Here is a 13,660-nt window from a genome sequence, read left to right on the forward strand (position 1 = left end):
CCTTGTGTGCCGACGTTAAATCTTATCCAACCAAGAATCTACCCGGGGCTTGAATTACGTGACGTGGCAAAGCGAGCGCTGCTCATTCCTTGGTCTACTGAACTTCGTTCAACTTTTTTCTATGAAATATGTAGCTACTGGATAAAACGCGAGCTTTCAATAAAGTTGTCCAGGTAAATGTTACAGCTGCTCGACCTTCGGTCCGTGGATTTTATACGTCAGGCTGAACACTGTCTCGTGTCTGACTTTTGTCTTTCTGAATCGTGCGCCGTTGTGCATTTTATACATCGCTTATAAGGCACTTTCGTAAGAATTTAGTTAAAAAAATACGGGCGTTTTCAAATTTTTTATTTTTTTTTCTTTATCTTCAATACGCGGGTGTTAGAAGGGCACTGTCGGATTTTTACACACGGTTAGTACAAGATTGTGCGAAGTTTTGTTTTGTTTTTTATTGAAAAATATCAAATGAAAGCGAACCTACTGTTATTACAATAAAACAAAAAAAAAAAAAAAAAAATTAATCTACTCTTCCGATTGAGATGAAATTTGGACAGATCTTTGATTGCAACAGTTTCTGTAGAATGACCGGATGATTTTGAAAAATTTTTATTCGTTTGTTAATGAGAAACGATTAAAGTCGTTTTCTTTCGTCAAAAATCGTATCTTTTACTAACCGGCTCACCATTTTTACGGTTTGAAATTTTTTTCAAAAGTATCCGGTAGAATACTACATAAAATGTTATAATCTAGATTCTGTACAAATCTCAAGTTAATCGGACGAATAAACTTTGAAATTTGATCCACACTGTTTTGGAAAACAGAGGTTCGTGTACGAACAATAGCTTATTTTGTCAATTGATATTATTCGATAGAAAAAAAAAAACAATGAAACTTCATCAAACCTTTTACTAACCGTGTGCAAAAATCCGACCTTGTCCTTCTAATCCCCATAATACTCACGGTAAGAAAAATGTTGAAAATCGAAGTGCTTGTTAGATCGGATTCGTACACCAGTGTCTTAAGATTGTACATGAAACATCGGCAGAGTCGTGAAGGCCGAGGAATAATTTACTACGCGAATAATTCGTAATCCGTCAATCTTTCAGCATGAATTTCTGCTACTTTCATATCATTATTGTTATACATAAATTTATGCATAAATTAAACCAGATATAGAAAAGGCACAGTATTTCCTTCCACCGTATTTCGGACCAGTGAATAAAAGCTCACAATCAGTTCCGCAAGAGAGTCTTGAAAAATATCTTTCCTTCTCTCTTTTTCAATAAGCTCGCCTCGACTCTGTCAGTATTCGCAATCGGAATTATTTTCGTGCTTCGAAACTGTGCAGCTAGCGGTACACGGTTTTTCTTTTTTCTCCTTCCCTTTTGTAGTCTGTTTATTTTAATTTTGAAAAATAACGAAGCTCCGGACCCAGTCGAGCGTATTCGTTGCCAATTAATTCGAATTCCCCAGCCACCATTTTTTTGTTTCTCGCGCGGCTCGCATTGGTTTTATTCTTCAATTATTTTTTTTCCCCTAACTCTTCTCCGCTGCAAACGAGTCGCCTTCGGCTGAAAGAAGAAAGTGGAAAATGGGACTGGAGGATGAAAAATAAAAAAAAAAATTATTCATGCATGAGAAAAAATTTAAATAAAAAAAAAAGAAAAACAACATCTTTCCGAGCCAAAGTTTGACATATTTTTGTAAACAACGACGAGATGACTGCATCTAGGGGCGGGGGGAGGGGGGGGGGGAAGGACCGCAACAAAGTAACCGTTAAAAGTGATTTTACGGAAAGGTGGCCCACATTCGCATGGATGCCTTCCAGCCGGCGAACTCGTTCAGGAAAACACAAAAGCGGAGCTTTCCGGCTCTTCCTTCTAGCTATGAGTATTGTATGGGTATACGTACGTACAATGTGTGTATTTTTACTTGAGACAACAAAACCGCTAGGAAATACCATCCTAGCTTCAAGTTTTACCTCCGATTTCCATTCCGCGGATTATACTTGCTGAACACAGAAATTGGAGTAATAATGCCATGAAATATGAAATATTATGTGGGAAAACTCGAACATTTTGAAAATTCACAGCTCGTTAACAACTTCGACTCCTGGCTGAAAATTTTCAGCGTTGTTTGGGGATAGAATGAAGTATTTTCCCCGGAAAATTTCAAGCGATTTCGAGTTGACAGAAAAAATTTACAGCTATCTGAAAACAGCGATTTTTCAGAAATCAGTTGGTTTTGCGAGGCCGTATATAGAAAGGAACGTTGTAATTAATAATAATTTGTGCAGGTAGTGATAAAGTATACCTGGACGAAAAATTTGAGCCGTCGATTGGCCGTCTACTTGGAAAATTCTTGATAGAATTCAAGAATAGAATCAAAGGATCTATGATAGATTTGGGATTTTTATTAAAGATACCAGGCACGGGGTTTGATAACAAATCATTGCAGTTTTAATATTGGAATAAAGTATTCCCGCGAAGGCTGGGATTCGGGTCGCGAAAGCGGCAAATGTCAATCGGTGGATTTTAATATTCGATAAATGTCACACGTAGGAAAAATAATTCCGGAATGTATCGATCGGCGCGATACAGTTCTGTGGAATTTATTATACACGTGTAAGGTACGTTATACGTACATTCGGTTACGAATTTTGCGATCATATTACCCGGATGAAAACCGAAAATAGAAAATAATCGAAGCTTAGTTTAGCCTAGAGCGTGACTCCGTTTTTTCCATGGTTCTATTGAGAAATTGTGATGAAAAAACTGTGCTATCTGCAAAATTACGATTTTTAAATAAGTAAACTAACTTCTGTATTCAGTGTGTTAACGCAAATTTACAGCGAATTATTCTACCGCGTGAGAATTTTTCGAGATTTTCGAAAAAAAAAATGTCATTCAAGTTCGTTGGTGCAATAATAAAATATCATTTTTTCAACCTGTCCTTGGAATACCGTTTTTAGCAAATGGAGACGAGACATTATTCAGAGTATGTTTGCCGATATTTATATTGCATGAGAGACAAAAGTAACGTTTCATCGGCAAGCAGAGGTTCCGCTAATCGTAAGAGCGGAACGTAAATAATTTATAGCTGACCGTCGCCTAAATAAATTTTTTATTTATTAAAAAACAAAATAACAGTATCAAGGATTAGGATAGGTTTTATTTTGTGTCGCAGAAGTCCGTGCATTTTTTTTTTTTCAAATCGGTTACGTTGATCGGAGAATTTAGAAAATTTATATGGCGAGAAATTGTATGAAATGTCGTATATTTCGAATCTATCAAAGTATTTTCTTATCATTTTCGATTACTCAGCGTTCGCGCCCCGGAAGATATATATTTGCTCGTTCAATATTATCTTCTCGTTAACTTTTCAATTGAAAATTACGCGGCGAGAGAGGGAATTTGCAAGCTTTTATGTTAAATCATCTCTCACCTCGGCTGTTTAACTCGGTAAAAATCGTTTCGGTTATCCACAAGGTTACAACGTGATTGGCAAAAATTAAAAAACACCACCGATTCGCTCGCGTATCTAAAAACAAGTGTAGTGCAAGCATAATGCGATAAATGTGAAACGTTGTGTGTAACGCCTGCGCGATTTGTCAAGATTTAGAACCAGGCCGATCCATCATTCGAACAAAAACGTTGTGTGCCATTTAATCGTTCAACACGAGTAAGTGTAATTCCTTCGCATTAAGATCGGCGCCGATTATGCGTAACAACTAACGGGTTAGAAAGGTTGAATGCCCGTTTTTTTTATTGCTGCGTTTCTCTCTATCTCTCTCGATAATACACGGTGATACGCATAAATGTTTCACCCTCGAAGTTATCGCGTTGTATTTTACACCGTGTATACCAACCCCTCGATTTTACCCCTTGAATAAACTACTATAAGGTCATCGATATTTTGGTCCCCGAATTTTTCCGTTTGCAAAAATCAATCACGAAACGCGAGATAATTTGATTGTTATTTCTATACTTCGTCATTCTTTCGTCGCGAGAAACTGCTGAACGTAAATGAGTTTGGAAAATGAAATTGTCGTTTCGATGATCAGATGAAAAAGATTTATCGTGCGTATCGAATGTCTTACGCCCCGTTCACACGAGTCCATCCGGCATTATGGGAAACAGAAGGGACGACGGTAGGGTAAGTCGACGAAGAATGCCGGTCTAATCTACCCGCAGGTATACAGATTGGGGGCGAAAATATAGGGCTGTAGAACTAACTCGGCTTTATTGTGTTGGATACCCGGTTCTGCTAAGACCGGAGTGATGAATGGAGCCGCCCTTAGATTCTACTTCCGGGATAAACTTTACCGGCCAGCCGTTCTGCCTACATCGGTTACAGCCTGCAGCAAATTCCGGTATATTTTCAGTTCCACTTGTACGTTCATTGCCACGGGATTTAGAGTAAAATTGGTGAAAATTATCGCTACAACGAGTCTGAGACTAGATCTGCAATTCCGAGCCGGGAAAGTCGACGAAGAACGAAACGAAACGAAACGAAACGAAACGAGACTTAAACTCAACGAAACGGTATTAGTCCTGAGCCGGATTGATTGATTGATTGCGAAAGCGGGTTTTCCTCCCAAAGGAAAAAAGCGAAGAAGAGATTATTCGACTGGTTTTAAAGACTGAGCGGAGATTTGAAATGCGAATAGGGTTCGTCAATTTTTTTTCCGTCAATTTTCCGTACCTATTTCGTCTACATCCCTAAAAATTTCTAAGGATGTAGATCGACTTAGGTACGCGTTGTGTCTTCTCCCGACTGAATAATGCATGCGAATTTAAGTGCTCTTCCGATGTAACTGCCACCCGGATGTATACTTATCGCTCGAATCATTTTTTACCACGAGAATTTTGTCACTTTTTTATTTTCCACCGATAAAAAAGAGAAAACACGCTGAATATACGTCTAACAGCCCATCATTTTTTACTCCAGTTTGTAAAATGTCGCGTTTTGCATGCATCACCGAACATCCTTCTCTCCGAGAACGAAGCCGCGTTTTTCACGCTATAGCCGCCAGAGACGACGGTGCTTTATCGTCTCGAAAGCTCCACCGGGTCGTGCCGCAGTCAATTATCAGGATCCGTTAAGAATCAGGGGAGTAGAGGAAGAGAATATATTGCGGGACGATTGGCACGTGTTTAATTAAACGCGTTGCGAAAAGGTGCAGAAAGCCGAGCTCTACTCGTTAGGGGTTACGAACTTTCCCCCCTAATTTACCTGCCGTTCATTCTCCGCGTGTTTTCTCGAAGGTATAAGGTATAAGGTATAAGGTATAAGGTGTCAAGAAACCGCCTCGCTCGTCTTTCCTCGAATTTAAATTTCAGAATTACGCATTCCGGAGCTTCGAGGCTTCCGAAATTCACCGCGAACCGTTATCAACGTCGTCTCACCGTCTCGTTTAACCCCGTCAATGATCGTCTGCGTTGACGGCTTACTATTCTCAACGTATACCCAACTCCGAATACCAAATCATTTGGTTCTCGTTTCTGCTCGATATATACGGAAATACACACGCGTGTCATGCACGCCTTTCGCGTGACACAGATTGCAGGTGTTCTTATCTCGAAAGAAAGGGAACGTATATGCACTCGTGCAATTTTCTTTCCTCGCTCGGTGCAAAACCCCGCCTGCAGAACCGAACATTACGGTTTTTCTGCTTTTCTTTTCCTTGTCCTTTTTTATTATTTTTTTTTTTTTTCTGTTCCCCGTTTAGTTTGTTTCCATTTTTTTTCCCCCCCACGCGGCGGTGAAACAAATTTCTTCTTTCCCGCTTTGGATCATGCTTGCGGAATACTGGAATGAGGAATAATATTGCTGAGAGGAAAAATGGGGAAAAGGACGGGGTATTTTGCAGGGAATGGAGGGGAGGGCGGGGAATGGAGCCAAGTCATCAGCATAAACCAATCTCCGATCGAGATTGAATACACAAAGTCCCCTGCGCCTGATCCTACTCTTCTCGAACGTCTTTCCCATCGATTGCTTGCTTCCCTTTTCACACTTTGGCTCTCGACTTCGATCCCTGGGTACATGCACCGAGGAATCTGGATCACCTGTCAGAGGTTTTCCCAACTTCTTTCAACGAATACAATCAAAATTGCGAAAATACACAGGGAGAAGGCAATGGGCAAGGTGGTCGATCAACGATGAGCCTATTTTGGATATCAGTGATAGGAAAAATAATAGGTTGGTCGACCAAAAATATTTACTTTTTATTAATATTCGTAGGAAGTACATTGAATATTTGGTGTAAATTATTATGTTCGGAAGCTGCGATGTTCTCTTCAAAGCCTGAACGAAATAGAAAATATGTAATGAAATTTCTGACAGACAAATGTGTTTCGGTAAATTTGTGAAAAATAGCATTCTGAATCAAATGACTCATCGCATTCGATGAAATAAAGGAACTAAACTGAAGTTTTCACCACTTTGTAGAGAGATGATCGCTTTTATACAAACTCGATACATCTTTTCTTTCGATTTTAGAAAAATCATTGTTATAACGTATTATTATACATTAAATTAATGACTATCTCGCAATAAAACTAACGAACAATTCACGGAGTGAGGATGAAGAGCAAATTTCACTGAAAACTGCAAGAAAAAAGGGACGCATCAAAGTTATCGGTAAAAAATCCCAAAGTCAACTATATTTTTTACTATAAATGTAACAGATTTTACTTTTCATACAATGGTTTTTCACTGTTTCCAGAGTAAATTCCATATTTTCGAAAGTACATTTGATCCAAGTAACAAAAAAAAACCTGATGCGCCCTTCGTTTCCTGCAAGTTTGAGTAAAATCTGCTCTTTCATTCCCCCCGTGACGTTCAACTGACCAATCTCCACTCCTTGGAGTAAATTTTTCCGAAGTGTGTTACTTACTCCCTGAACGCGACCGTGGAAAATCCAAGAGTGACTCAGTCGTACCGGAAGGGACGTGATTCAGGTTTCACCCCCGAGCGGCGCCGACGTCCCGGAAGTTTTGAAACTTTGGAAATTAACGGGAGAATTAACCTTGTTTTTTTTTCTTCCCTCAAACTCCCTCGCGGCACGGCGACAGCTGGATCCTCGAGAAAATTAAACTTGGCAAAATTACGCCACGGGGCACCTGTGCCCACTGCCTCATCCTTTGACGGAGCCTCTCTTTGATCATTCACGGCCCTCTAGTTCCACCGTCGACGCCGATCGGATGTTTCAACTACAATACGTACCGATGTAGGAGGAAAAGGTTTGTTAATCGTTAAAAGTCGAGCATTGTTTATGCATTTACGCGCTTGTTCGACAAAGCAGTATAGAAATCGGAGCCAAGTTGAAGTTCCGAATTTGAAAACTTCCGAAAGCACCCAATTCCGAAAATCAAAATATACTCACACGCTACTAAAAAATGCCTCTGAAAATTGAACGATTGTTACACACACTCTGAATTATTTCTCACCTCGTCTCATTTTATACAAGACCGTTTCTAGGTGATATTTAAGTTGTTGTTTTCATTATCTCTCCACGGCGCGAGCGGCTCGTCAGATTTCATGAATTAATTAATTGTGCCGTTCTCCTATTCCCGACAAAATTTTGCAAGTGAAATTTGGGGAGAATTATCTCCGCCTATTGTTATTGACATCGTTGTCAAATTGCGAAGGTTGATAAAAACTGTGTTTTTTTTTTTCTCGTGTAAATACTTTTTGTAGAAAATTATGTTAATCTGTCTACTAAAAATCCCAACTTAATATATAAAATATCGTGGCCATAAGATTATAACCTTAACAAAGATTTGTAACTGGTCCAGTATGTTTTACACGGGGTTATGGTGTTAAAAAAAATATAATGGATATATGCGCCACCGGACGATATTTTCCTCTTCTTTTTTTTCTCTCGCTCTTTCATACACTTTATTGCGTGAATGAAAAATTTCTCGAGACTCTTAAGAACGTGTCTTCTATGTAGGATTTTACAGACGCTGTATTATTTATTTGTTTATTTTTTATCCAAGAGTGTAAACATCTACGTGCAGTATTCATCTCTGTCTCGAAACATGACAATCATTAATAATCATAACGGGAATTTATTCACCTTCTAAATATGTAATAACTACGAATAAACCTCCGTAGGAACAAATCGCGTCGATCACGTTGAATTTATTCATGAAGTTGAAAACTTTTCGCCGACTAAATTCACCAAATCCAATTCGTTATTACTTCTCGCCATTCGATTCTGTCCCGTCAATCCTCCACCTTTACGAGTTTTTAAATTATACAGCGGTTTATCGTACGTAAAACTGCTTATAACTCCGAAAAATGGGGTAGGTTCTTGGAAATGGAGGTGAAATTGCGCAAACAGTCTTGTTAACGTTTCGGCCCGAAGCGAGGACCCTCCTCATAACGAATTACATCGGAATCTGTTCAGTTCTTTTCAATTTTCATACTCATAAATCCGACGAACGATACAACTGATCGATAAATTCAAGAAGCGCGATTTCTCATCATCCTCCCTTCCTTTCAAAATCAAATCGGGATACGTCACAAGAAATTCTTTCCAGTTACCGAAAACCAACTTGGAGCCAAATGCGCGTTTTCACATTTAAAGTTGCACGAGTCGGATGTCCGACGGTTCTCTAAACTGGATTAGGATTATCGCAGCTCCTGCATGATTTTCAGAGCCTTCGTGACGTGGCTGCCAGGTGAGACGGTCCTGATCGCGTTACTCGACCGCATCTCGCACACAGTTTCATCCCGACTGCTCCACCCACAAGCCGCGGTTAATTTCAGCGTGTCAAATTAGCAGGATGAGAGTTCCACGGGCCGGTTAAATCAATTACCGGGTCGTCATCCTTCGATTCTATTTAACCGAAATAGGCATCTTCATCTCCCCTGACATAATCGTCCTGCATGTATTTTACATCGAGTGTTTTATCTATGCAGAATGCAGAGTGCTGTAAGGTGAAATCGTAAAAATTCGTCTCGATAATATAGAATTGAATACAGATTTAAAATTTTTTCATTTTATGTTTTGACCTTTCTATATTTTGACTTTCTATATTTGGAATTTTCCGTACCCGGACTTTATACAGTTTGATAATTCGAAGGATTAGGTTTTTGTGTCATTGAAAATATCGATATTTCGGTCCTTTTATCAGTCGACCAATCTAGTTTTTCACCCCTCACCCCTGTACAGCCCCGCCAAAAAGAATACTGACAGTAATAATTTCATTTGCAACTTTATCGCAAACTTTTATAGTTCGGATAATAAAAGGCTGAAGCATTCTCGCTACTCGCTTTAACACACAGTGTGATAACTTTTATGAAACTGGTTGTCTTTTTTCCACACATACAAACTTGACATTTTACACGCATTGGCCGCGTTACGTGTACACGAGTGGCTCAGGTTTTCTATATTCTGCATTCCCCGTAACACAGACGCGTCGTGGCGCGCAAGACGGACTAAATCTGTTTTATAAAGTTTTAATCGAACCATTTCACACGGCTTTTAGTTCAAGCAACAAGTGTATCAAATCTCGAGAAGCTGAAAGTTATTTTACAGAAAACTTTTCTGCATCAACGAAGCACTTCCCGTTTAATAATCGAGACTTTCGTGAACTTTTTTAACTACTCGAAAGCATCATGCTAGCCAGAAAAATTGCCAGTCTCAGGGGCCATTCAATTATTAGCTAACGCTGAGACAGGGGTATGCCATTCAGAGAAACGTTATCTAGTGTTATCCTATGGTAATAGGTATTCCAGACAAGCCTTAGCCAACATAGGAAATTCGAAGTACGTGCTCAAAACCAACACGTCGCCTGCCTCGGAATAATAAAAAATTATCCTTAAAAGGGTGCGGCAATAACGCATGAATTGCTCAATAATAATATCGTCGCAAATATTATGTTTATTGCATGCATTCAAGAAGAAAGACAATATACGATGTATTTAATACTAGATGGATAACGAATTCACGTTTTACTGAACATGTTAACGTGTGTTAATAATTAGTAATAATTCACATAATAAAGTAGGGATAAATTGATCGGGATGTGACTATAAATGGTATTTCTTCCATTCTCGGGTAGTGAATCGATTTGCAAATAAATTTTTCAAAAACCTCAACTAACGTTAAAAAACAGTAGTGGGCAAAACAAGGAAACGTTACCAATCGTTATCACTAGGGGTGGGATGCGAAAATTTGCAAACAATGCGTTAGCTAATACTTTTACGGTCCATCGTAGAGAATTTTGCAGGTTAAAAAGAGAAACTGCAGTATTGGGAACTGGGTTTTGTAGAATTCACGTCACGAGATCCGTCGAAACGTTTCGTCCAGCTTATCGTAACCGGATATTCCGTTGATGCAGACTGAAAGCCTGCCTGCTGCAGTGCTGTCCTCATTTTTATTTCCAAAATATTTAACGTACCGTGTTTTTTATTTCAGTATACCGACTGGGAGCATATCAGCGATGGATACCTGAACCAGAAAATGATCGGCGACGTAGTTGGCGATTACTTTTTCATCTGTCCCAGTACGCATTTCGCCCAACTTTTCGCCGAACGTGGAATGAAGGTCTACTACTACTTTTTCACTCAGGTGAGTACTCGGCCCTCGTTTCTTAAACCGAACCACGATCAACTGCTTCGACATCAAGTCGGGGGATATTTCCACTCATCGGTATCCAAATTTACAGATTATAGAATTCTGATTTTAGAAGCTTATAGAATTGCGTATAATTGTATCCGCGGTTCTTCTAACGGGCCGTGAATAGAATTCAAATTTGATATTACACAGCGTGTTCGCTTATTCCCTCGACGCTCCGTATAATGTTCCATCATTTTATCGGGATGAGAAGAAAGAAAAAAAAAAATACGACAAGAAGGCAAAGAGTTTCTTTTTTTTAACATTTTCTTGTATCCATTCTTTCTTACTTTCTTCTCGTGCTTCTTCATCTCTCACGCCAGCAACGGCCAACGCATCTGACGTGAGAAAACTTTTGAAACTTGTTTCAGCGTCTAGCCCCCCGCAGACTGCAGACTGTAACTAAACTTTACCTTTTGTTCCCGAGTAAAAGCTGTAACAATGCGAAATAGTATTTAGGTTTCTATACTTCGTGCCGACGAGACTTTGACGCATATTCCAGTCTCGTGGTGTGGGAACAAAAATGTTAAGAAAAAAAAGAAAAAATGAAAAGAAACGTGGAGAAGGAGATTCGAAGAATGTTGTAATATATTCTGTGCAAGGATGCCCATCGCGGATGGTCGTGGTAAATAATAGTAATAACAACAATAATAATGAAGGATGCGGCGTCTGCTCCGTGTACGCGATAATTTATCTGCGAAAGGATTATTATTCCGCGGTTCGTTGCGGCGTGTCTTAACGTCTCAGTGTGCATGGTTATAATTTATTAAGGTCACATTTCACCTGGGCGTGGTTGGGTATAAGTATGAGAACAGCCCCCGACGGCAAATTATTTTCTTAACGAGTTTAGCGATAATGCAAACTTGACGAACAGCTAGTACTCGTCTTACACCTTATATATCATCTAATTAAATATATATCAAATAAATATATTCGCGTTGCGCAAGGATGTGAAAAAAATTCACTTTCGCGAATGGAACTCTGACAAACAGTCAAAATTTGCGGAAGGTGGATGCGCAAAAGCCGGGGTAAATTCCCAGATGGCGAAAGGGGTTCTGAGTGTAATTATCATTCCCGTAGACATGTGTTCGACTGACCCGTGGACCATATTGACTGAAATTTCGTTAATTGAAACGCGAGCAACATCCTTTGAGTCGAACTGATTAAAGTGCAACATCCGCCTCGAGGATTCTCTATAATACCTGTATAATTGTTTGACCCGTTCGCATACTCGACTCATCGCTCATAACGATATTCAATTTGCCAAATTGGAAGTAGAACAGCCGACTGTACACGATCGTACAGTAGAACGTGAAGTGATGTCGCTGTTTATTTAACAGCGAGACAAATCTGGCCGAAGCTTTATTTGTAACCGCGGTATTTGACTGCATGCAGGTACGTTTACGAATACAATAGAGAAGCTATGCGTGCGACGGCGGTGGTTTTGGTCTGACCATTACTTTAACCACATTCCCACACAAAAGCTGGGGTTTTGTTTGATGTGCCCCTGCCAAGCTGGCTGTGGAATTAATCAAACTCTCTGGAAGTGACACACGCGCTGAATTTCATTGCCGAAAATTTTACCGAATCACAAAACTGTCGGGCGGTCGAAAGATTGTCGTCCGAAAACGCGGCTGGAAGTTTCAGATTTGACGGACGAGGGAAATTCAGACGCAGCAGAGTTACGTTGTATCCGTTGTTTGAAAAAACCTTTATTAATGTTTTTTTTTTTTTTTTTAGTAAATACCCAAATCGAAATAACAACAATTGATCCAACTGTTGTAAACAGGAAACAAAATTGTCAAAGTTCTCAAGGTCTCAATGAGACTTTCTCTCCATTATCGGTCAATGACCCGTGAAAAGTTTTTAGATAAAAAAAGAATGAAAAGTAATATATATATGTGTATACTTTTGAGTGTACGTACGTACACGCATGAATACGTATATATACAGCAGAGAATGTGTTTTAGAAAAGAAAGTTTCTTATCGATCGAATTAACGGTTGTTCTCTACCTATATTGCAGCGGGGTTGCGTGTTTCTCTGCATATTAAAATTAAACCCCGAAGTTAATCTCTATAAGCGAAACGCCGCGCGAGTAGAACAGGTCAAAGAACAAGGTTAAATCCAGCCGGTGATTACAAATGTGAAAAATGCAAAGAGTGAAAAAAAATCAACCGATAAAAACGTCGCCGCTCTTTTTTTCCATCACGGTTACAGGCATTTCGAGGAGTAAATAACAAGTACACTTCTTTTCCTTTTTCTTTTTTTTTTTTCTCTTTTATTGCAAAGTTTTCATGCTCGACGATGAAACTCTCGTCTGAAATCGCGAGCCTCCGAATGTCGAGCTTATCACCCTTTCGTGCAGGCATGCAGAGGAAAATACAATCTTATTTGTCATATATATATATAATGCCAACTGGTGCAGATATTCTTCGTCTTATAGTCTTGGCTCAGCTTGTGTTACACACGCGATTTTCGATTGGCAGTTTACAGAGTTAATAATAGAAGCACAATTTGCGATAGTGTTACTCTGTTCTTTTTTTATTTCTATCTTTTTTCTTATCGGTTCGTTTATTATAGTTTAGTTTAGACCTTTCCTGCCCCCGTTACCGGGAAATGTTTCAGTATATTACAAGCATGTGACGCCTTCGCGTTTTGTTTACAAACAAATTTTCCCTCCCCTCGAGGTTCTCACTCGAATAGCAATAATAATTCTCGAACTCGTTCAACCGCGATAAGTTACGCTGCACTCCAGGGAGCGAACTTAATATCGCGACGGCGTTTCTCTGAAGAAAAGAAATTTAATAAAAACAGTCTTCAGGGTCGTGGAAGAACGCTCTACGGAGCAAGATGGAAGCTGCGAGCTATTGTTAATATATGCGGCGTATACTATACTTGCGTGTATGTATGTATTGTACGTATGTATGCGTAACGCGCATAGAGAGACGAGCGAGCTTCCGCCATCTTGCATACCCTCAACTTTATCGAAGAATATCTCCATCCGCAGCCTCCGCTTCTACTTTTTTCCT

The 13,660-nt window shown here is 39.4% G+C and overlaps 1 protein-coding gene across 2 annotated transcripts in view; it reads left to right on the forward strand.

Moving 5' to 3' along the window:
* Positions 1–13,660, forward strand: part of LOC124174493 (acetylcholinesterase-like) — a 109,096-nt gene that overhangs the window by 65,952 nt on the left and 29,484 nt on the right. For both annotated transcript variants that reach the window (XM_046553700.1, XM_046553701.1), the window contains one exon: positions 10,433–10,585. In XM_046553700.1, coding sequence (XP_046409656.1) covers positions 10,433–10,585 — 153 coding nt within the window. The remainder of the gene's footprint in view (positions 1–10,432; positions 10,586–13,660) is intronic.

The sequence above is a fragment of the Neodiprion fabricii genome, chromosome 1, assembly GCF_021155785.1.
Source record: "Neodiprion fabricii isolate iyNeoFabr1 chromosome 1, iyNeoFabr1.1, whole genome shotgun sequence".
Lineage (NCBI taxonomy): Eukaryota > Metazoa > Arthropoda > Insecta > Hymenoptera > Diprionidae > Neodiprion > Neodiprion fabricii.